The following is a 25,499-nucleotide window of genomic DNA, read 5'->3' on the forward strand; positions in this document are numbered from 1 at the left end:
CTAACAAAGTGATTAAAATTTTAATTTAAGATATTTTGAAAATGTTTAGTCAAAAATTAAAAAAAAACCAGCATCTGTGTTTCTGCAAGCTGATGGTATCAGACTGGCTAATTCTGATTTCCAGCTGCCTCACTCATTTGGCACACAGGGCACAGCAAGTCTATGTGCAAGCTCTGTAAGTATCTGATGAGTACGGTTCATATCAGAAAGGCTGGCTAAATCTGTCCCTTGCATAAGTCAATTTTAACAAGGCTTATGTCTGGGGGAGCCATCAGGAGCCAAAGCTGAAAGGACCTGAATAGTTCAGCTTCATTAATGAACTCCAACTGATCCGGAGGCCACTTCATTTTTAAAGCATCACACAGAGGAGAAAATGCTGATTTTGTGTAAATAACTGCGTTACACCAACAAAAATCACCTTATGGTGCTCCTGAACCTGCTGTAGTTTTGACCAGCTCCCGAGATCTTTGAGAAAGCTGGCTTATTCTGCAGATAGATAAAAATGTGGCTTCCAACAAAACCGTGCAGCAACTGCTTCACGACTGAAGTCATCCATCGCAGATTGGATTTTTAGCATTGCATACACAATGTCATATTTTTCTGTTGGCTGTTACACTGGTACAGCTAGAGGCAGGTATGTGTCACCTAACTGGAGCGACACTATTCAGCATGCTGGCTGCTTCAGGTGTTTTGAAGGAACATGGCCAGCAGAACAGAGAGTACTGGTAGACTTACCGGTGATAGCTTATTCACTGGAGGCAACAATAATGGCATTTAAACTTAAATTTTAAAATTCAATTTCATAATTCAGCCAAATGCACACATTTAGCCTTTCCTTGGGCACAGATACAGGTGTTTGGCGGTACATCAGTGATGAAGACCAAGGGGAAAAAAATCTCAATCAAGTGTAATTAAGACATACCACTGTTTCCTCCAGTCCCTTAAGATCTTCTCTTGCTTGTTCTCTTTTATCATTAAGCAGTCTAGAAAGATCACAACATTAAACACAAATCAAAAACGTTGAAGTCATGTATGACAGAAGAGACTCAATCAACATTCAGTTTGAGTAGAACATCTGCAGATGTGAGCAAATTGTACATCTCTTTGCATCTGTAATTACGCTTTCGACTGTCCCACATATGCAGCTTTCTCACATGGAATGGCTGAGCCACTGTCTCCAATTTTAATGTCCACACATGAAATTTTTATCTCTCACCTCCAGGAAAGGCTTTTACTCAGATGTCTGATTTATTTCTTAAAAAACAAAACAACCCCCAAAACCCCATCCCAAGCCCACAACTTCTTTCTTGTTTGCATTAACGAATGAGGGATTTAACACTTGCTTATTTTATTTCATAAAATAAGAGCTCTAAAAAAAAAAAAAGAAAAAAAAAAAGTCTTAAAAAAGACCTATGATACAAAACCATGGAGTAACTGGTAATCATTTATTAGTAGTGCATGTTGGCTTTGTTACTGAAATGATATTTTCAATGTGAATATTTCAGCACAAACGCTTCTCCCTAGGACACCACCTCCTGTGGACACATGTAGAGACACTATATTCAAGGACACCAGATGAGAAAACTGTTGACTTACATGAGCTTTTCCAGTTTCATCTCTCTTTCCTGGTCCTCAATTTTCAATTTATCATAATCAGCACTCAGTTTCTCTTGTTCCAGTTGCAGCTTCTGGTTCATACTAGAATGCAAAAGAAAAAGTCAATTCAGCTCCATCCCGAAGCCCATAAACAAAGGCGTGTAAATCTCCATAAACAAAATTGGGTCAGACAGAGAAAATAAAGCTGTAAGTCTCTACTGAAAAATTATGAAAGAATTCAAGCATAAAGAATCTGAAGAACAACAGCTTTTATGTGAAAATACTGGAGAATTAAATATAGTGAATTGATTCCTTTACCTTAAAGGACACAAACTGCTCTTGCAATCTTTCTGTCCTGCTTCCTTGTGTTTCTCATTTCCCTATTACTAGTCTTTCGTCACACAATAAATATGATTAAAGAATGAACACTACCATCAGGATTGCCTAGATTTTATGAACACTGACATAAAGAAGAGTAGAGGAGCAAAGAACTCCATTTTTCAAGTGCTGGAGTATCTGACTAGCAGAGTCACGTTGCTGTGTCAGGAAGAAATATTCAGGGTGTGAAAACGGGACATGTTCGAGTCACCCAGACTCGCGGAAAGTCTGTGGCAGGACTAGCAGCTGTGAGAGGCCCTCAAAACTTTTATCTTCTAAAATCTGTTCTCCTCCAAGCTTATCTTACCCACTGACCTGCAGGTGTAACATTTTTCTTTCTTTTTCCTCTCTATAATTTTATGGAGTTGTTAAAGCCCAACAATAAAGAAAAAGGCACTGTAATCCACAGCCCAAAACAATCAGAGGGTTGGCTGTTGTATGTAAGGGTACTACCTTCTGTAAGACTCCAAAATATATAGATATCAATTAAAACTAACAAAACCAACCCCAAACCATCCCTACAGTGTCACAGAAAAGGACAGGAACAAAGAAAGCGATGGAGCGAGTGAACATACTCTCTGATTTCATCAATTATTTTCTGCTTCTCTTCAATTTCATCCCTCAGCCTGGACAGCTGCTTCTGGTGGGCTTCCCTGTGACTCTCCATCTGCTGCTCCAGTGCCTTCTGCAGGGTGCAAAAACCAGAGCCACACATGAAACAGAAATCAAGTAACGCACAGCCAAGCTTCCTTCTTACGTGTCAGCTACACCAACCTATCTTTCTGGATGTGAGTGAAGCTTATCAGATCCGGTTAATTCAGGAGTCTGGTAGATCTTCCTGTGATTATAAAACTGGGCATCTACTCATCCAAGCATTTAATTCAGACAGTTTTTTGTAACAGATGTACACCAATTTCTACTCATTTTCTTGCAAAAACTACTACATGCGAAAGCCACGGTGTTCGCATATCAAGTGCCAAGAATGACACTGTTCTTACCAGTCCTCTATTATTCCACCTGTTTATTCACCAAGAAACTACACGCACAGCTATACCTGTACACAAAACACCCTCCTCCTCTGAGCACTGTTTATCCACAGCCCTGTTATTTAAATTCTAGGACTGGATCTATCTCAAGTAGTAAGAAAAACTCAATGCATCTTATTAGATTGCTTGTAAGAGATTTGCTTTTTTCCTCCAACTGTAAGGAATATCTGTACAAATGTTTTAATAACTTAAACTTTTTATAATGGAATTAAAAGTTCTGAAGCTGACAAACCTCTATCACTATCCTTGCAAAATTATATTTTTCCTTTTATGCAATTTGCAACCCCATCAGAAACACAGCTCGCACATTATTGCCTAACATTTCTTCTTTGCATTCCAAAGGAAGAAGAAAACACCAGAAAACAGGTTGATATTTCATTATTATTTCTAGGAGACAGTCAGAATTCTTGCCAAAAATTTGGGAAAGTGGTCTGGCCTCTTTTTATCAAATTTTAGTACCTATATTATATTAACCCCAGTAGCCTGATTCACTACTTAGCAAATTGACTTTCAGCAGAGTTCCACTGGCAAAAAATTAGAGTAACATAGAGGTGAATCAATATCATTTTTCAGCCATAGATAACAAAACTGTTCTCAGCTATGGATGTAATATACTGGCTCTTACGTTTCAGTTCTCCATTTGTGCGATTCGAGGAATCCAGGCATGTCTGATGCAGCAAACACAAACCACTGAACCTCCCTCCTCTTTGAAGTTGGCTCAGCTTACAAACTGGTCTCAGAAGACGCACTCACCTCAGATGTTCAGGCTGTAACTTACTTTTTCCATCATCTGGTCAACAACCTCAACACCAGCAAATTCTCTAATTTCAAATTGCAAAGGTCACTTCTGAGGTCAGGTTTTCTATCAGAAGCTGGCAATTTGGCCAGAGACCGAAAGTGTTTTCTAAAAGCATGTGCTGTGTACAGAGGACAAAACTGCACCCTAATTATCAGCTTAATGAACGATCTCACTGAGAAATGCCCTCTAAAATTGCCGCACGCCATACTACCTTCATCTCCTCCGCGTCCTGAAGCCGGGTCAGATGCTCCTTCTCCTTATCCTTGAAACTGACTTCGTGCATTTTTTCTGTTTCAAGTTGGAGACAGTTGAGAATTAACCGCACACCTCTGGGATATGCTACATCCAGACATTTACAAAAAAAACCAGTTCCTCTTTTTGCAGGGGGCAGCAGGATCAGGGGAGAGAGCTTGGGAGGGGCAGAACCTGCCATGGCTTTGCAGCATCAGCCTGTGACCACACCACCCAAACCCCCTTTTCCTTTATTAACAGCCCACCCAGCACCTTTCCAGCCTCCCTTTGTCTTCTTATAACTCCACATATCACAATGCTCCTTGTCCCCTTTCACTTTCTACTGGAAATGGTCATTTCTTATGAGTGGAGTACAGGAAGATCAGATGGTGGAATAAAAATTCTATTCTAAAAATGCAGGAGATGTTAGAAAAAATTAAATCTCATCACAACCTGCTGCTCCCACAGTCAGAGAAGATCCCTCGTGCAGAAATACAGAATAATCTTGAAGCTACTAGATCATATTGCAATTATAGAAACTTTCTACAGGAAATGGTGGCCTCCAGAACCAGGTCATTTCTTATGAGTGGGGTACAGGAAGATCAGATGGTGGAATAAAAATTCTATTCTAAAAATGCAGGAGATGTTAGAAAAAATTAAATCTCATCACAACCTGCTGCTCCCACAGTCAGAGAAGATCCCTCGTGCAGAAATACAGAATAATCTTGAAGCTACTAGATCATATTGCAATTATAGAAAACCAGGAGCTTAGCAATGCTACAAGAACTGCTTTTGATATACATTTTCCACGTTAAATCAGAAAGGGAAAAACCAGCAATTCTTAAAATGAAGTCAGCTGGATCCTATACAGGAGCTCGGAAAGACACACCTTTTACTTGACCCTGAGGGAAACAGCTTCATTTTGAATGGGGCAGGGCATCTGCCAGAGGGACAGCTGAAATTAAGACAGATAGCCAACAATTTTACAGAACAGAGATTTAGCAAGATTGATTGGTGCTGTTTGGCTACAGTATTTGTTGGGTTTTTTTTCTCACATCATTAAAGCAAAAGGTAAAGCTTGTCCTAAAGCTTTCAAATATTTTGAAAAATCAAGTTTCTCTGTATTTTGTGAACCAACTAGGCTGAAAAAGATAATACTGTTTTTATCTGAAGTGTAATGTACTACAAGGAAGTGCAATGTGTTAAATATTCTGAATCACAATTTTATGTCTTCACTGCAAAGTACTAAGCAGACAATAAAATGTTGTAGGACTACTATACATGATACTTCAGCCAATACTGAATTTCCTAAGGTAGAGCTGGTAAAAGAAATTATGACCACAAGACCCAGTGTTGTACCTTGAGCACGTAACTTGGCAAGCTCTTCATTGAGAGAGTCCTGTGACTCTTCCAGCTGCCTTCTCTTCTGCTCCATATTTTGCATGTAGTCCGTAAGGGACTTGATCTTCGCTTCATGCTTTAAAGAGATGGGGAATAGCAATGAGATGTGAGTACCACAGCTTGTTACCTAAGAATTCAGGAACTGCCCTACATCAAGGAGGAAAAATAGAAAGCTCTCCACGTCCAGAGCTGATGACCAGGACAAAATACAGCAAAGGATCTGAGAACGAGCGAACAGACCAGAACAGACTGCATTTTTAAAGGTCACACTTAATAGCCCAAGACATACACTGAACAGCACAGGTGGTAATTCCAAAACATTATGGGAAGCTCAGGATTTGTCATTAAAACCAATCCAAAAAACCATCTCAACACTGGGTTCCTCAGGTGACTACCTGGATGCTTCAACCAGTAGCTCAGATCGACTTTCCCCAGCCATCCTGATGATTTGTTTCTTGCTAACGTCCTTTTGAACTAGAAGGACTTATGCTTAAATAGAATATAGTGAAGAACATAGTAAAAACACAAAAAAATTAATTACAATTTTCTAATTTGGGGATAAAATGAAGGTACTGTGTGGGAATTATTCCATCCTATTTAAAAGGCCACCATAGCAGTTATGGTTCACTGTTCTTAAAGCTCACCTCAGCAGAGAGGGGTGGAGACCTCTGGGTTGGTGTAATGCCCAGACTTAGGAGCAATCCTTAGCAGGAACTAAAATAGTTCAGACCCTCCAGGCACCGAGGTCTCCAGGAAGGGAAGGGCACATGCCCGCATTGCATGCTTTGGGCAGTGAGTCCTCCAACAGACTCCTAAACCTGACACAAAATTTGGCCAGCTCCCAGGTTCTGGCCCCAAAATGGAGGTTCTTGGTATAGCACGCAGCGGTGATGCAGCATTTTATGGATTGGCTTAACACTGTAGCTGTGTAGCCCTGTGACACGGCATTGCCACTGGCAGTAACAGGCCACCAGCTTGGGACTGAGTTTGCGAGGCCTGAGGACTAAGGCTTGCCACGCTTGATCTCTCTGAGCTCTTCCTGACCTGTCTTGCAGCTTCTCTTTTCTCCTCCCTTGGTGGCTGTATAGATAAGGTGCATTTGCCCATTAACAGGATTCTGAGCATCACCCATCTTCTTTGCGGTTTTAAATGCAGACAGGCCTCAATATGCACTTAGGTGCAGAACCTCCAAAATGCCAAGGCAAGGTGATCACCTGCGTAAGGGTATTTCTGCTTGGTTTCTTCACCACGTAAACATAGTATTTGGATAAATCTCTCAAATCCTAAACTTCCAGTCTCCTGTCTGTCAATAGGTACCGAGGACAATGGCTTGGTCATGCCTGTGACAAGCTCTGAGCATTGAAGTGTCTGTGATTCCAGTGTCACTACAGTGTAAGAGGACAGACACCAACTCTGCAGAGGCAGGTCACTCCTTCACCTGGTCAGCATAAGCCAACACCTCGGCCAAAAGAGGCTGTCCCACCGCCTGGTGCCGAGACCCTTATTCCCCACTCGTGTTCCTGGTCCTCTCCTGCCAGCAGACGCACGCACACAGCTGCTTTGCCAGTCAAGCCTTCATCTACTTTACCAATGCAAGTTCCCCCAAAAAGGGAGCAGCACAGGTTGGCAGGATGAGTTCTTTCAGCAGCCGTGACAGCCCAGGGTCTAATGTTAAGAGAGGATGAAAGGTATAGTTTTTACTTAACATTTCTGGACAGCCAATACCCTCAGGACTCCATAGTAAAGTTTTCCACAATGTATTATTCTATATTTTGCTGCCTAGGGAGGTGTCTGAATGTTTTGCTAGTGAACCATACAATCACTGCTTCCTTTCTGAGGTTGCTTTTGAAGTGAATGTACAAGATATAAATTCATGTTGAGGAAATAACTCCAAAGAGGATTTTGAGTGTTATGCCATAGAAAACATGTTGAGATCTCCAGCAGGACACGATCTTGCCACAGAACGTGCTGAAAAACATTGAGGGGGAGGAATGGGAGAAGAGAGAAAAAAAACAACAAAACAGACAAGAGAAACACCTCTCTGCTCCCTCAAGTCTCATTTCTCGCTCCCTAGCACACACATTTCATGAGGAAGGAGGCTGAGAAAGTCATCAAACCTTGCTGCAAAGGGACAAGGAAGGAACACACGTACTTGTGAAATGAGGAGCTGGCAAGCTGCAAGCTCCCTCTCGCTGGCATTCATCTTCCTGTTGGAGTCGATCTGGGCGCTCTCCAACTGCTTGCTGCGGTTCACCAGAGACTTCACCTCAGACTTCATCTTGCTGATGTAAAGCCGTGCCATGGTGAACTCCTCCTCAATCACCCCGTTCACATCTGCTAACTAAACACACAGAGATTGCAATCTTGAAGGTGTGGTTCCTACAGGTAAGTCAGCACGAAGCAGTCTTCCTGCTGCGAAACTCTTGGCTAGAGCCAGGAAGCCTCTGTGAAAGCACAGCAATGCTCAAGAAGTACACAACAGACCTTCAGGTCACCTTTAAACACGTTCTACCACTCTGTTTCTTATGATCTTCACTGATAAGCCTCAAAAGTGAGAAATTAAGGCTTGCCCTCACAGTGTGCTTCATCAATTTAGTGGTTCAACATCTAAAGTAATCAAGCCCACCATCATGGCAAGAGCATATTCTGGAGAAACCTTCTCATGTCACCAGCACAGGAAACTTTCCTCCTTTCAAACTGCTAAAAGCTGAAGAGCATTTTCAAAGTACTCATTAAAGAAGTCTTGAAGGGTTGTGCTTCTTCAAAAAGGAGCTGTAAGACACGGGTCTGGAAATCTCAGCTGGCAGTAGAAAACTAATCACTCTCTAAATATTACTATCATTTTATTTATACATCATTTCTTTCCCTGGTTTAATGTGGTGCCTTTCACTTGCACGTCTTTCTCTTCATGATTTTTCTTCAGCTACTTAATCCATGTAACCTGCTGACAAGCTCCGAAGATTCTCCTGGAGCAAGCTTATGGCTAGGCAACTTCATCTGCTTTTCGCCTTTTCCCAGCATCGCCAAGGGGAAGGTAACACACGCTGTATCTTCTCCCATCAGCCAAAAAAATGCGACTGCTTCCAAAAGCCTCAGTCTGGTCTGAAATTAAACACACTTTGAGAAGATGCTAATTGCCAACAAATTTGAAATTATTCTTCTAAAAGCTTCTCAATCTGGTGTTATTTACACTGACAGCTGTCCTGTAAAATGCTGACATCTTTGTTACTATAAAAATTTGTAGCAAACAGCCTCTGTCTCCATTTTCAAATATTTCCTCCTCCTGTAGTTCCTATCACAACGGCCACCAGAGGTTGCTGTAACATCTCGCAAAGTCTGGTCTTCTGGTCCTGGCACCTGCATAACCACATCAGGCAACATGGATCGTGTCTTCTGCAGTAAGAGCAGGCTGGAGCAGCTGCTGATCTAAGGGGCATTAGCTGGGTATGAACAGCTCTCAGAGGCTCCAGCTGCACATACTCACTTTCACCTTTAATCTCTGAAAAAGTTCAGGAAAAATTGTTGCTCAAAAACTGAGAAGTGAACAAAAAGCAAGAAAATGAAATGCATAGCAATTGAGATATATACATCCTGAGAATTAATTTCTTAACCAGTTTTAGCAATTGCTCTTTTTCAAATGGTGCTAATGTCTTCTCATCTGTCCATTTAAAATCACCTGAAGGATTTCCAGGCCATGAAAAGTTTCCATCGGAGATGTGCCATTTAGCAACTACTATACAAATATCTTGTCAGAGGCGTAGCATTTTGTTCATCTACCTCCTTTACCACGTTTGCAAACCCAAAAGCCAGACAGGACAAATTCCAAAGCAAAGCTGGACAAACTTTGCGCCATCTCCAGGCACGTTCAGATACTAAGGTTTCTGCTGCTTCAACCACCTTCACTCCCATTCTTACCTTCTTACCTCACCGGAAAATGATCCTCTGCAACTTTTCTGGTGTAAAGGTCATTAGTCAAAACACAAAAGTTAAGCTGGTCCTACTTTTCGTGGTATCTAGCACCAATTTACCAATGATGGAAATCAGTACACTTAAAGCATCTTGTGTTCAGAAACACACACGAAAGCGTGGGCTCTTTGATGAAGCCAGCCACTGCTGAGAGGTAACAAACAGTGGAATGCAGAAAACACAATTTCTGTGCAGATCTTTTCATTCAGGTGTCCTGGGCAGCTGTCAGTACTAGAAGCCAAATCTCACCAATAAAGATTCTTCAGTTTCTGGGAATACTGGGTCGTGCCAGCTAAGGAAGGAGTAGGGCTACGTGTGTATTGTTCTGGGGGGAACTCAGTCCCCCATTAATAAATGCATCCACACACAGATGGGCTGCGTTAGTCTGGCCTTGAACACTGAGCTGGGAATGAACATGGTAATTGTGTGCACAGACACTGACCGGCTCTGACCCAGACAAAGATCTCTTCACAGTATTTTACTCTCTGCTCTAGCCAGGATCTAAACAGCAGCATCCTGGGAGAAGGACTGCTCTGTTCCACGTCAAGTAATTTTATATTGCAGGAGGTGCCAGGGGGAAGCAATAAGACAGCCAACTTACTGTTTTAACATCATTGGTACCAATGATTCCTCCAATCTCGCCCAGGTCCTTAAGCAGCAAGTTCAAGATCTCTGTAGCTCTCTTCTTCTGATGGTTACTGAGCTCCTGCAACTGGCCCAGCTCCCTCTGGGTGGCTGTCAGGACACTCTGAAAAGGGTTAAAAGCAAAAGTTACCTTCCCCTCCACAGACTGGGCAGCAGTTCTTCAATATCTAGGCTACAGAGTCTTGTATTTTCCTGACCGTGCCTTCTGGCTCAGTGTACTGACGCGTACAGCTCCACCTTGCTGTAATCCACTCTCACAACTCACTTGCTAACACGGCTACTTTAGGTCTATTAAAGGTAGTAAAGCCTGTAAGAATCTTATTTGCATAATACATGTCAAAGAAGGTTAATCACTGAGAAACAGGTATAGAAAGATATAAAAACCATTTTTTTTTCAAATGGATTTCATAGTAATCTGTTTTACTGAAGTCAGTAACAAAGTCTTCCATGAGAACAGACAGCTTCCTCAGTTTGTGTAATTAACTAACGAACAAGGATGTATTAAGCTAGGAAGCCAACCTTAATTTTTCTCAGACCAGATTTTTTCCTTAAGATCAGTACATATCAGCTGAAAAAGCTGATTTTTTTTTTTCGATTCCTTCCCGGAGATCCCCTGACTCTGTGAAAAATCCCTACGCCACAGCACAGAGTCCAGAGAAACACAAAATGCTGCAGTTTGCATGAAGCAGATTTTCACATCTTTTTTTTGGCATAATACAGTTTTCAAATAATCAAAGCCCAGAATAGCCAGTTCTCACACTCAGTTCAGGTGCCGCTATGGTGTGCAAAATACAGAGGTTCCAAGGGAGCCACAATCTGCCATCAGCTTCCACGGAGCAGTTTCTGAATGACCTTAATTTTATTGTTTAATTAAGATAGAAGAGCAAATACGGATCTCTTAACAGCTTCCCTGCTACTCCAATTTTTAAACTACATAACAACATACTTGGCAGCAGCATCTGAAAGATTCCTGAAACGGCTTAAAGGTAGCAGTTATCTGGGAACCCCTATGGAAATCTTATGGGGAGGTGCAGAATTAAGGGGCGAGGAGGGAACCAGCACTATAAACCGCAGGCTCTTACACTCTTCTGGGCCAGCTCATCAGCCAGCTGCTCGTTGGCCCTTGTTTTGTCCTCCACTTCTTGGGATTTCTGGTCATAATTGACAGCTAATTCTTCCAGGGCTTGAAGGACCTCTTTCACTTCATCTTTTGCTGCTTCGTTCTCAATCTGCAGTCGGGTCAGCTCCTCTTGTATCTTCTCGTAATCTCTCCTAGTGGAGGCCAAAAGCTGGAAAGCAGATATCAAAGAAGCATTAAGTCACCCAAGAACTCATTCAAAAGACAACATCGAAAAGGGCAAAAACAGATAAAGCATGAGCACACAAGAGTGTGTGCAAGAGAGAGAAAGCAGGAGAGAAGAAATCCTGCTGCTCTACCAGAAACACCATCAGTTTCAGCACAAATGTATCTGAAGGAAGCAAAAAAGGCTCTGGACTTCAATGAAAAATCTTAATCAAATCCTATTATGACACAAGACTGAGGCACAGAAACTTATCTTAAGCAGTATCATAGCTCCAAACAGATTTTCTGCCCTCAATCCTATGCTGCAGCTCAGACCAAAAAATACCACAAAGTGAAATGTTTAAACACAGCCTGACAGCTTTGAAGTGAACCAAGTAAAAGGGCTCTCCCAGGCAGTCTCACAGATCTGTGGCATTAGAGGAACATTTTGATACAGAAACCTATGATGGTTATTCTTAGTTATCATCTGAAGCCTGATGCTGAAGACAGATTAACTGCTCCTATTTGCTGAGGCAAAACATTAAGAAGAAAATGCAGGCTTCACACATACTAGGGAGTACTTCCAATTTGGAAAACTTATTAAATTTACTCTCTGTGTGCTACTGGGGGAGATGCTGAAGCTTCAGTGACAGCGCTGACTGCAAGAGGTCAGTTGCATGGTCCTCTCTGCCCTTGCACCAGTCCATCTTCATTCAGATGTTAAAGTCTCAAAAATTCAGATATCAGGTTCTTAGCACAAAACCAGACTCAACAGCAGTCACACACTGCAGAATGATGTGAAAAGAATTAAAAGGTGCCACCTAACATTTATTGATAATATTAGACTTTCCAGAATAATAAAAAAATCAGTGCTTAACACTGCATAAAACCATAAAATACAGAACAACAACATATAAAACTAGCGCATGAGATACAAGAAGGCATTATCATCCTAACAGCAAAGTTTGGACATTCATTCACAGAACTCACGTACTTCCAAGCCTCCCTATGTATGGGTCAGTATAATACTACTATACTGCAGCTTTCTTGGACACTAGAGGAAAATCTGCCCTCTTGAAGTGTGCTGGGTGGACTTCTCCTGCCCTGCCCCACCACTGCCCACCAGCTCCCAGACCATGAAGAAGTCGAGCATGAGACTCCAAGCCAGACAGAAACATTTCTCTAAAACAGATCACCTAAAAGGAGAAATATCAGAGAAGATACCACTTTTTTTTTTTGGCTCAGAGTGCTAATGGAAAATAGGAAACCAACCAGGCAGCTTCAGACACTGGCATGTGCCCAAAGTGGCGAAGAGAGGATTCAGATGTAAGGGAAATTTATCACGCTGGTAATGCTGCAGCCTCAGAAGTGCACTCACGTTACGGAAAAACCCACTGAATTGCCAAAGCCAGATGGCATGTAAATATTTAAACAACAAAATAGCTTAAAATAATCTTTCTACTAAACACAGATGGAACTATTATTTACATTTACTTGAGAAATTTTCTGTGTGAATATTACTGTGACTTTAAGTGAAGGGAAGTGTTATGTATCACCTAGAGCATAAACACAGCTCCCCAGAAGATTCTTATTGATATAATGCAGAAAAATACACCAAGATTTTAAAAGGCTATTACCAACACATTATACTAATCAGCTGTAAACAAAGGGAAGGAGCCGATGGCTGCAGCACTTCACAGCCCTGATGACAGCACATGAGATGCAAGGGTGGAAGATTCAGAATTTCACCCCAAAACATGCATCCTAGGGAAGAGCCAGTGGTGAAAAGGTACCCAGATACCAGTATCAGCACAATGCCATCTGTGGCAGGCCTTAGATTTATAATTAACCTGCTAGCTTAATCAAGCAGAAAAAAGTACGCTGGTTAATTAGGGGGAAGCAGAGAGAGGCAGCTGCTCTGCAGCACATCTATCATGGAGCTAATCACGGCTCTGAGACAGAACAGGTAAATCGCTCCCGCAGTGCAGGTGAAGTTTATGTGTGGAAGACAAAAATTAATTCCATTCCCTTAAAGAAAACAAAAGTATTGCATTGGCTTTCAAAGGTAAGAGATGGACAAGATTCTCAGATGAAGCAGATAAACCTTCTGAACATGTGGAGCAACATCAGTGGCAGAGACTTCAGTAAGTCAGCAGAGCTAGTCTAGAACACGTGCAGAAAAGGGAAAATGTGGTCTGTAAGGCAAGGATTGGAGGGCACCGAACAAGGGTCTCATAAGCAAAACATAAGGGGGTTCTTTTATTTGTTTAGGTTTTTACCTCCTCTTGATCCAACATTTGTTGCTTTAGTTTTTCAGCCAACTGACTCTGCTGGTTGATTTCATCATCCTGCAATGAAATAGGGTTGGAGATTTTTAGCTTCTTTTCACAGTTCTCATTTGATCACTTCTATTTCCCCTTTCTAGAAAAGAAGGAAGAATAATGCCACAGCAAACCTTGTGCATGTTTCAGTGGTTCGAGAGGAGAGCAAAATACACGTACACAGAGTGACATAAAAGCAATGCATACACGCAGCTGTCTCTAGTATATACCTAAGCAGATGTGTCCCTGATGGTAAACGAAACACTGATGTGGTCAGAGTTGCACCTTACAATTTGCAGGAGACTTTGCCAACATATCTGATGGATTATAGCTGTACAAATACATACACACCCTCTCTCCTTTCCTCTTACTCTGTCCCCAAATTTCAGCTGAAGATTGATCATTAGAGACAGATTTATTAACCGACAATGTACAGCATTACTGAAAGAGGAAGCTCAAACCACAACCCAGAACTTGGACCCTTCAACTGCAGCATTTGTATTTTCCTGCTCCATCACAGACCCTGAAGGAAACACTGCCAGGTGACGCACAGCCAGGCGACGCACAGCCAGGCATCCAATTCTACCAGCACTTCAACTTTCTTGTTAGGACAGCATCCTCACGGGTAGGAACTGATCTTAAATACAGCTGAGAAGTGATGATGGACTCTGCTGCATGAGCCCTTCCTTCAAAAAGCCACAGGAGGCACAGCAAGCACAGGACCTGATGAAGTCCATCTCTTCTTGTGATGGATCCCCTTCTCTAAAGGAACTCAAAGGTAAATGGGTTGCTTTTTACTCTATCAGAACCAACAGACATTTTGTGTTCACTGATAAGCGTGCTAATAGATTGATTTCTGATAGCAAATTCAGCTACAAACCAGAATATATTGACTCCTTTGCTAATGTTAAAATAGTCCCAGATAGAACAGAAGAACGGTCTGCAATGTAACAAGTTATAAATGGAGATATTTTGGTTTTGTTTTGAGGATCAGACACCTTCTCAGCTCCTGTGGTACTGCAGTAGTGCACCAAAACACGCTTCCCATGTTTTCTAGGGTAAAACTCAAACCTGCTGCCAGTTCCCTCAAGAATAATTCAATGGGCTTTGCTACTTTAGATGAGGGGAAGTAAAATAATGACTGACGTTTTTTCTTTTTCTAATCAATACATAAAAGCTAGAGACTGCTACCGGGAATGTATTCCCCATCACAGAAAAGCTGTAACTTCTTAAAGGCTGTAACTGTTATTTTGAACGCCATCAACATACTGCTGTGTGTGACCAGACTGTGCAGAGAAACCTCCTGCACATCAGAGGCAAGGTTTAAACACCGCTGTCCACTCCCTCCCTGTTCAGAAACAGCTGAACTTTAATATTAACACCCAAGGAAACAGTAGGCTTTTTTCTGATATTTTCCTGCGAATTACAATTGAAAAAAAAAATCAAGTTTTGATTCATGATTAAAGCTCTTCTGAAAACTTTTGCTAGACAGCCTTTTAAGCTGTTCTTATCCATAATGGTCAGTGGTTTTGGTATGCCTTTTTTTACCCACTTCTTATCTTCAAACAAACAAAAGCTATTAATTGCAAGTGCTTGGTAAATGTATTGCTGATAGCTTTAAGTGCCAATGATGTATTTCAAGCTGTGCAAATAATGAAAAAAAAAAAGTCACCTGCACTCAAGGCAGTGTTCACAGCTAGAACAACGTGAGCAAAAGAGACCAAAAGGATGTTTATATATCTTCCTTAAAATTCTAATATACAATAAATATTAAAAAATATTAAGATACAGTCTCCCTTTTTTTCTTTCTCCTGTGACTCCAAGATGATGTTAGAGTTTGCTGAGGGATTTTACAAAAGATCATTGAAGAAAAAGAGTGCTGAAAAGCCTTAACTGAGACCTTAAAATCAAAGGGAAACGTGCCTCCAATGTCCTGGAGAACGCCCACAAACACTGTCTGCAGAGGGAATGGAAGCAGATATCTGACATCACAGGACAAGATCTGTTTTTATGCAGTGATAGTGTTTTGAACTTTGGGATATTTTCAGGTTCATAGTGCTCAAGAAATACAGAGGCACCCTCCCATTTTGGCTTAATTTTCCATTCACACCCAGACAATGGAGTCAACCCAAACGTTCACACCTTATCATCCAGCTGTCTGTACAGACTGGCGATCTCCTCATCGTATTTCTGTTTCTCCTCTGTCGAGATGCTGGCAACAACCGGGGTGATGTTATCAATAATCGGGGTGTTATCACAAGGCTCCAGGTTCTTCTGGTCCTTCGCGCTGATCTGTTCATCTTCAGGCACAGCTTCTCCTGTGGGTACATAATTGATCCATGGTCACTACAATCCAAGAGAGAGGGTTGCACAAAACCATGGACATCCCAAACCCATCCCAGGATGGTCCTTCACAGCTGCCGAGAGGGACTTGGCGAAGGGAAGAAGGGCCGTATCCAGCTACACAAGGCACATGCCAATGTTCAGATGTTGCCTATGCATACCAGACAGCATGTTCTCCCTACACATTTTCTTTCAAAATAATTTTCTCCTAGGAATATTTTCTTTGGTAACGCCGGTGCGTTGCAATCACAAGCCCGTTAGAGTTCAGTGGAGAGGGACAGGCGAGGTGCTGGTGTCAGACACTGAATCTACTCTCATTAGAGTCTGGTGAGAGACTCTGCAAGCTGCTGAATGCTGCGTGCACTGCTCGAGGTGTGGGAAGGTTACATCCAACCCTTCTGCGTAGACACGTTTTTTCTCTTTCTATGAAAAGCTACAATATTTTAGTCCCATAAAGCTTTACCAGCCATTCCTCTTACCAAAACAGCATACGCACTATTTATCTTGCTGGCATGGAAACAAGTAAACAGCATAAATATGTTAAAAAACAAAAAGGCAGGCTAATTCAGGCCCCAAAGCAAAACAAAACAGGGCATGAAATAGCATGACCAACTAACGGAGAAGATAATTTTTTCAAGCTTAAAGCATGAAAAAGATTAATTTGAAACCAAGCACCATAACCTCTATAAAAGTACTTAGCTCAAAATACTTTTTTCCCTACTGCTAATGGCTTGATGATATTTTGGATTATTACTGGGGAAAATGTAAATTGATTTTTCATTGTTGCATTTCACTGGGGCAGACTAGGAAAGGTGGGCTCAGTCAGAGCGTGGGACTCAGCACACACGGCAACGCTCCTCAGGCTGTGGAGAATCCATCAGGAGATTCCCAAAATACATCTTTAGAGTTTCATTCATTGGAGGAAAATAACCTCCTACCTCTAAAACAAAGACCAAATTGTGCACTTGGATACGAGGCTGTTGAAATCCTGCTTCAGGGAGAATGGGGCACACCCATTTTCTGCTACAATTTTATTTTGTCTATTGTCTTCTAAATGTATAGAATAAGCTGTACCAATGGAATATTTATGCATCTATCTTGCATTTCATATTCAAGATGCAATTTCTGTGACACTTCGAGACTGTGAGCCTCCTTTGAGAGAGTATCCTTCCAAACAATGCTATTGCAGAAGGTCAGACAAGAAATCAATAGTATTTGGAATGCATTGAATGTATTGCTGGGTAACGCCAATGAGAAAAGCAGGAGAGATGGAGGGGACGAGGAGGTGTGTGTATTTAGACAAAACAATAGAGACAGCAGGTTATAAGGCTTATTTACACGGATATAGAAAGGATCTACACAGGGTTTTCTAAAAATACGGTTTCTAGGATGGGAAGGAAATTAAAGTCATCACATTTAGCAAACACAGAACGAAACACGCGCAACATGGGCGGGTTATAAATCCCCAGCACCCCTCAACACCACCAGCAGCCCAATCGTCTCCATAGCAATTGCGCTATGCTGATAAGGGAAATATTCCCTGTGCTGAAGTCTCCAGAGAAAGACACGGAGCACAATCATTAGGTAACGATCTCATCTGAAAGGCAAGTAAAGAGCACAGGGAGCTGAAAGAAGGAAGAAGCAATTTTTTGCACCCATAAAGGTCAGGTATTATCTTCTAAGTAGTGATTTCACCCAGGATGTTCAAAACCAGACTGTGCAAAACAAATTGTGACTAATAATTAAATCACTGATTTGTTCTCACTTTAGACACTTCACATTTGCAAGGGTTGATACCACTGATCTGCAAGACACATCAACACATAGGACCTGGATGATAAGCAATTTAGAAAATAAAAATGACCCCAAAGAAGCAGTGTTTTACCGCTGGGGGTTTGCTGGGATTTCAGGGTGCAAGGGGGGTGCAGGGTTAGTTTCTTTGGGTTGGGGAGTTGTCCGTTTCTTTGGAGTTTGAGGTTTGATTTTATTTTTTTTTTTAATACATGGAATAAAACAATAAAAGTAAGGATGGTTTGCTAAAATTATTTGTTAACATTACAGATTAAATCAAAATTCTTTAATTTGTATGTATGCATAAAAATATTGTTCCTCCTCTACCATCCTACACTTGATCTTACAGCCTACCCTGAAGAGCAATTCCCTGTTTCTAAACAGAAAATGGGCTGTTCTCAACATAAATTTCACTTAGGAGCCACAGAAGTAAACAAGTGGAGATTCTTCCAATCAGATGACACTCCTACTCATGGCACTAAGACTTATTATTTTAATGCTAAAATCAATTATAAAAAAAGCCCTGAGATCTAGTTACCTTAAAGCATAACCGAACTGATTCTCATGTCTGATGAGCAGAGTTCTTTAAAAAATACCCAAACATAATGACATTTTACCTTTTCTTTATTAATATTAATAACATTACTAAAAATTATTGATGCCTTCCTGTATTCTCTAGATCTGATATAACACTAGTTTTGGCATTTAAAATGGTACCTTCTGTAAATGGCTGCTGCTGCCTTCCCTGCTTTTTGCTTCTTCACCTTTCAGTTATTATTACGAAGCACGGTGAGCTCAGAATTAGTATGACTTCTGTGATTTAAAGCAAGATTTAAATATATTTAATTTAAAAAAAATACAGAGACATGTACCCATTCCCATTTTCTGGTACCTACCATTTCTCCACCTGTTCAGTTCCAGCTCTAGGTGTTGGATAACATTCTTTAGACTCTTGTTTTTGTCTTTCTCCTTTTCGTACTTTTTCTTCCACTCCTCTGCAGTCAGCTCCAGATTCACAGAGACTGTGTTCTTAATCGTCTTTGCTCTGCATAACAAAACCAGAAGGTGTCAGTTGCTCTGCAACTTTTATCTCAGTACAACAGTAAGGATTCAGGAATTTTTCCATAACACAAAAGGAAACTATAAAATAAATTGCAAATGTTTAGTAAAGTGCAAAGCCACAATTCCATTTCCTCTCAAACCCTCAGCAGCGTTACTACTTTGAAGCCTCAACTGAAATTTTTCCGTATCAAAATCCAGCTGCCAGTGACCTGGAGCAGACATGGATCTGCCTCTCCAGATTCCTCCAAAAAAACCCAGCTCTGGAAACTGTTCTTGGATCAAGGACAAAACCAAGTCCTGTCATTATTGCTCTGCTAGGTCAGCTGTCACCTGTCACAGAATTAAAACCCTTCTAATAACCACCACCACCACTTTATTATTGTGAAAATGCTGAGCTCCAACTGAACCTAAACAATTGCACTAGAAAATGCAAAGCAAGCCGAAAAAAACCGCACAACACCTACTCTAGCAAATCCACGTTTAAAAAGAAAAAGCAAAGAAGTCAGTATGACTTAAGAAAGCTTCAGATCTTTGCCCTTCACTACTCAGACACTAAGTCCCTCCAAATGACTTCAGTGGCATCAGATAAAAGAGAGGTTAAGTAAAGGAATAACGGACAAACCTGCTACACCTGGGAATGGGCTACAGACACACTGGTTAACTCTCCTTTGGGGAGAGCACACGATATTAATTATTTTCTTCACAGCTCCACTTACCAATTCTACAGCATCCTTTAAACACAGCCAATCACTAAAAATCCTGAAACTTGGTTCTGTCAGCAAGGACACTCCCGCATCTGTGCCTCATACTCCAAACTGCGCTCCACTGGTTTGCACTATGTGGAAAGCAGGAGTTTTATTACCTTAGACACATTTTTAAATAACCCCGTACTTTTAAAATACGCAGATGCCTCATGGTTAGCTTTTACATATTGTCTCTGCCAAAAGCTTGGCTCAAGTTTCCACTCATTTCACTGCACTAGGGGAAAAAAAGATGCCACACCATAAAGTTTATCGACTGCATGACCCTAATGATGAAGTACTTACTAGCAACTAAAATTAAAAACAATATAAAAACACAAGAAAAGATGGAGCAGAAAGAGAAGAAACCAACTCACTCCTAACAGAGGAGCACGAGCAGGTGCTGATCAGTGCAAGAGGGCTGGTGAAGATGAATTTTACTCCTAACACGTATTTTAATGGCAATATATTTCTTTCTTGCTAGGAAAGACGGAGGAACCAGTAATCACCCATGGCTCATATACCCTCCCTTTAATGTTATTCAGGCCCTTAATGCTGTCACATCAGAAGAATGAAACGCCACAACCAAAGAGCCCATAAAAGACACCACTTCCCGTAGACACCAATATTCCTATCCAGAGCACTGACAAATAACACCACCTGTGTGTAGTATGTGTGCTGCTCTGCAGGTCTACTACATCACCACTCCTCCCACTTGTATTTCCTTCCTTACAACTGAATGTTCCCCACGAGAAACTCCCATTTCAGCCCAATTCTACTGCTCTTAAGGAAACAAACCAAAACCCCACAACAAGCCCCAACCAAGCCAAGCACTCTCACGAAGTATTTAGCTATTTTCCCAGTTCTTTCAGCTGACATCCTAGTCCTCAGTAAGGAATATCTTAAAAATGTTCCTCTTCCTAGACAAGTGTCAGTCATGTCATGTCACTCCAAGCTCTGCTAGCCAAGAGGTGCAAGTCAGTTTGAAAACTATTTTGCTCTGAACAGAAGAACAAGTTTCACCCATTACTGAAAAGAGAAACGAAACCAAGAGAAATGCAAACTGAAATAACACAGAAGCTGGACTCCTTCTACACACCCCTCCTCACGTACCCAAGCATACAACTTCCCACAGATCCTGCAGCGCTGTTACACATTCCAGAGCAAAAGCAAACCCCTTTTAATCTAGATTAAAGAAAATAAAATAATAAAAAGCTACACTGCCTTTTAATCCCCTTAATCTGAACTATGATGTTTTACTGCTTACATTTCTTCTTACTTCAAACCATACCTGCAGACAGAGAGCTCAGCATAACAGCAAGCAGACTGCAACCTAACACAGCACCTACTCATCTACTGAAAATGAAATGTCCCTCCGGCTGCTTTACTGCCCTGGGGCCTCATCCAGAATGAGCTAGCAGGAACTTTGGGACCACTCTTCTGTCCTATAGAGGTGCAAGACTCACTCATCTGAAATCACCTGCAGCCAGAAAATTGTATGTGGGGAGGATTAAACTGTGAACCATCAAAACATGTAAACTTCTACCATCAACAAAAACCTGCAACTCATTATACTTCAAAATTGTTAATACTCTGTATTTAATTACTGCATCTTAACATTTGCATTTACTCAAAATTCCTGTGATGCACATTATAACATACGGAATTTCGCTAGAAGTTTACATCATCAATAATTTAAACTTATGTTTATCGTTCAACAGTGAATTAAAACTGCACAGCAACCCTTCACTCGATTAGATGTTAACAACCACTTCCTCCTTTTATAGTCCTGTTCCATAAAAACTTACTGCAGCAACCTGTGAAGTTCCCTTTGGGGAGTTTTTCCTGCATGCTGTTATTGAAGTGAGCAGCTTATAGGAAGGACACGCTATAGGAAGCAGAGATCAGAAGAACTGATGCTTCTTGCAGCTACCTGGCTTGCAGCACATGGGTCCCTCCCCACCTTCCACAAATCCCAGCAGCAGATGGCAAGGACAAGTTAATACGGGGTCTGGCAATGTTGCAGAACTGTCCTAACCTGCACTAACCCACAACTCTCCGTTACGAAGGACTGCACCCAGCTGCAGCTCTTGTCCTGCACTTTTACGGATTCTTATATGAATACACTAAAGGGATCACCTTCCCTCACCAAAATCTAGAGAAAACTCACATTAAAGGATAAAAGTGGGGCAATGGATTAATAGATGACTGTCAGATTAATCTTTTATATGTGATTTTACTTTCCAATATTAAATGCTCCTTAAAGAGCATGGGCTTCAATGCAAAAATTACGCACGGTGGAAAACAACCCCATTTTCAGACAAATTTATTATGCTGTACAAACTATTAAATAAATCGTATTTCAAACAATCGTAACTTGCTAGTATTTTTTTCTTTCTGCTGTTACACAAATAAACATACATAAAACTGAGTAATTTTCAAAAGTAACGATGTTTTCCTCAATTGCAACAAAAGCAGTAGTTATGTATTGAGCCTGACTTATTTTTGCAAATTCTCCAAATGTATTTCATACCACTATTGGCAACAAACACTTATGGAATAGAAATTTTCTCTCTAAACACCTTGACATTTATTTTATCCTTGCTTTTTTCCAAGGACTTGTTCCTAAATTGTTAAGATCCTTCAATCATATAAAAATGTCTGTGAGCTCTCATGGCAATCTATCGAAGCTGTCAATATTGCACTGTGTCCACATTCTGCATTTTTCTTAACGGTTAAAAAATATTTTTTCCAACTCTAAGCCCTGAGATGCCATTCAAGGAGAAGACACATCTTAACAGCATCACAAGCAGTATCAGATAAAGCAAACATTTTCCACCAAGTTAGCCAGCAGGAAACTGCCCAGTACCATTATCTTCCCCATTAAATTTCAAAGAAGAACTATAACGCTTTATACTTTCCACAGGAAAACTCACCAGAGCTTCTAAGTAGTGCAGCTGCTGGCCACCATTAACATTTTTCTGGTACCACAGGGAATAGAGAGACAGTTTTCTCAAGTTCTCCAGTACTATTTTTGAACAACCCCAAAAGCCATAACCTCCCTGTTTTAAAAGGCCTGCTCATCTCACTCCCCTCGGCACGGCTGGCTCAGAACACGTGGAAGAGCCTGAGTAAGTGTCACCCAGTCTAATGCTGCGTAGGACTCACCGCTGTCCGAACATCAGGGTTGACTTTGTTTCTGCTTCGTTGAACACAGAAGGAGAACAGCATATCACGATGGTGGTTCTGCAGTTCCCACCCAGGGAATCCTGAAGTATGCGGGTCATTTTGCTGTCTCGGTATGGAACGTGGGTTTTCTAATCAAAATGTAAGAGACAATAACAATTTTTAAAAATAATGATAACGTAATGAGAGAGAACATGAGTCGACAATGACAGGCTTAATGGATTTGAGGCATACAATGCTGAAGAGTAATTGTTTTGATTGTGCTAAGATTGGATAACCACTCAAGTGAAATCACTCAGAATTAGTTCCTTATCTTTAGTAGAATAGCAAAAGTGTCACTGGTTTGTGGTTGGAAAGCTAATATTTTCTTCTTTCTCAATTGAAATGTCAGCTTATTTTTTTTATGTGCATGGCAAAGAAACAGATAAATAAAAAGCCATTCTTCAACAACACAAAACAGGATTACTTACAGTTCCTTCTGCCAAGGCAGATATCACATTGCCTAAAGCAGACAAAGACTTATTGATATTTTTAGCTTCATCAAGAACAGCGCCCTCTGCTCCGGTTTTGCTGACCTACCAAAGAGAGCAGGCAACAGTCAGGCTCAGCTACCAGCACTCTGTACAAATACGGCTACAATGCAGACAGTGCAACAGTTAAAGATGCTCTGGAAGAAAAACAAAGCAAGCTTATCTCAGGATGAAGGAGGAGAATTTATATGTACTTTTGTGTTCGTGGAAGCCTGCAATACTTACGCCTTTCTTCCACTGTAAGAGCAAGCTCACGCTTTCTTTGTCAAGGGAAAGGCTGGGAAGCCTGTGCTCTCCTGAGCAGGGAGGGGAGGGCAGAGGCATGTAGGATAAAGCTATATATTTTTCTCTACATTTAAACTATAGTATCTGTGCTTTCCTCTAAAAATGAATGCCACATAAAAGGAAACATAAGTGTATCTTTTAAGAAGACAATCTACCAAGGAAACCCTTCTTTCAGGTTTTCTGTACAATGTCCAAAGGAACATAATGAACCACAGAGGTGCAGTTCTCAGAGGAGAGCAGAGCCTGACCAGGCACTCATTGTCGAAACACCACCAGGAGCTTTTAATTTAACATTTAGTATTGCATGCAATAATAGAAATTAACATGATTAATTACTCTGATGGATGGCTTCTGCATTGTAATGATGGATTATCAACTAGTGTGTCCCAGTGAGCATTCTGAAAGCTGCTCAGGCTATCCAACATAATCTTTCATTTTAATTTTTGTTTTCAGAAATAGAAGTCTATGACCACAATGAGAGGACATGTCTGAATACAAGCAAATTAAAACAGCAGTCTAATACGACAAGCTACATAAGAACTATATTACTTTATTCAAATGCCCATAACTAAATGTGAAGCTACATAAAAAGTACACTGGGGTTCAATTAACTTAACTATAAATGAAGATATATTGCCGAGTTTTGGGGTTTGCATTTCATACCAACAAACGGTTCTGATCTGTTCCTTTTCTCCATCCCACATCACAAAAAACCAAACCTGCCACAGTAATGACAACAAAAGACTTCTGTAACTATACCTAGCTTTGCACTGACACCCATTCACATGATCAGTTTAGTGACATTACCAGGATAAGTCAGCAGTTGAGGAAAAGGGGAAGATTACCTTCTCACTTCCAGCTAAGTCTACCAGGTAAAGCTTTCCACTGAGCTTCTTCTCCGTTTCCACATTCTCTTGTTTAATGTTAATGAGGAAGATACTGTGGCTCCTAGAGCTGTGTTCGTTCATATCTGTAATCACATATGAAAGGTTTTGTTTAAGTGACTTTAAAACCTTCTAAAGTATGAGTCCATTCACTGGAGAGCCCAGACCACGGCAGTGACAGCAGTGTCTATGCCAGGAGCTGCAACTAAAGCTCATGGATGACAGAATGAGCTCCTGCTTTCTCCCAACGTGGCCAAATTAACCAGACTCATCATAAATGAAAGCCTTGGGAAAAAAGCTTTTCATTTCTTTCTTTCTTTAAAGTTTGGGTTTTTTTTTTTTTTTTTTTTGCCCTGAAGCAATAAAATTTGACCAGAAATAGCAAAGAATAACAAAAAAATTGTAGCAAAAGAATAATAAAATACCATTACACAGATACAGTAAGAAATAAAGGTTCTGTCCTTTCTGCTTCTTCATGAGTACAAAGAGCTCACACAAAAAACTGCTGAGATATAACAGACATCATTTAGACACAGAACTACAATGAGGATGTATGCTCAGCATCTTGGACAGAGGAATAATTCTGAGCTGAGCAAGAGAATCTAAAGAGAAGTAGTAATAATAATTGCAATGAAAATAAGCTGGGGAGGTCTCAGTGCAACTGTGTGAGGACATCTCCCAACATTTTAACAGAAGTCTTCATCACAACCACACTCTTTAAATTAGATTTGCAGAGTGATTTTTACTGCTGATGTAATTAAAAATCCTCCTTCACCCAGACAGCAGGTAAAACACAGGTAGTTACAGCTTCAGCTTCCACTTATTCTAAGTTAGATTGCAACCATGTCATGCTTGAAGTTTCATGGAGCAAAAAGAAAACATTAAGAATCAGTAAACCACTTTCTCATCTGTTTTCTCTATTTTCTCTGCTACTTCAAAATCCACTGCCACCTTTCCCCATTCACATTCACAGCAATATGTATATATTTTATATATATATATTTATATATTTA

At 40.8% G+C, this 25,499-nt stretch overlaps 1 protein-coding gene across 1 annotated transcript in view; it reads right to left on the bottom strand.

Moving 5' to 3' along the window:
• Positions 1 to 24,615, bottom strand: part of KIF5C (kinesin family member 5C) — a gene marked incomplete at its 5' end in the record, with an annotated part of 30,706 nt that extends 6,091 nt beyond the window's left edge. The window contains 14 exons of the mRNA XM_010086535.1: positions 923 to 983; positions 1,597 to 1,698; positions 2,550 to 2,659; positions 4,031 to 4,107; positions 5,410 to 5,527; positions 7,604 to 7,792; positions 10,019 to 10,165; positions 11,145 to 11,351; positions 13,624 to 13,692; positions 15,808 to 15,983; positions 18,696 to 18,844; positions 22,770 to 22,918; positions 23,258 to 23,362; positions 24,448 to 24,615. Of these exons, the coding sequence (XP_010084837.1) occupies positions 923 to 983; positions 1,597 to 1,698; positions 2,550 to 2,659; positions 4,031 to 4,107; positions 5,410 to 5,527; positions 7,604 to 7,792; positions 10,019 to 10,165; positions 11,145 to 11,351; positions 13,624 to 13,692; positions 15,808 to 15,983; positions 18,696 to 18,844; positions 22,770 to 22,918; positions 23,258 to 23,362; positions 24,448 to 24,615 (1,827 nt within the window). The remainder of the gene's footprint in view (positions 1 to 922; positions 984 to 1,596; positions 1,699 to 2,549; positions 2,660 to 4,030; positions 4,108 to 5,409; positions 5,528 to 7,603; positions 7,793 to 10,018; positions 10,166 to 11,144; positions 11,352 to 13,623; positions 13,693 to 15,807; positions 15,984 to 18,695; positions 18,845 to 22,769; positions 22,919 to 23,257; positions 23,363 to 24,447) is intronic.
• Positions 24,616 to 25,499: the final 884 nt, after the last annotated feature.

Source organism: Pterocles gutturalis, unplaced genomic scaffold, assembly GCF_000699245.1.
Source record: "Pterocles gutturalis isolate BGI_N339 unplaced genomic scaffold, ASM69924v1 scaffold9906, whole genome shotgun sequence".
Classification (NCBI taxonomy): domain Eukaryota; kingdom Metazoa; phylum Chordata; class Aves; order Pterocliformes; family Pteroclidae; genus Pterocles; species Pterocles gutturalis.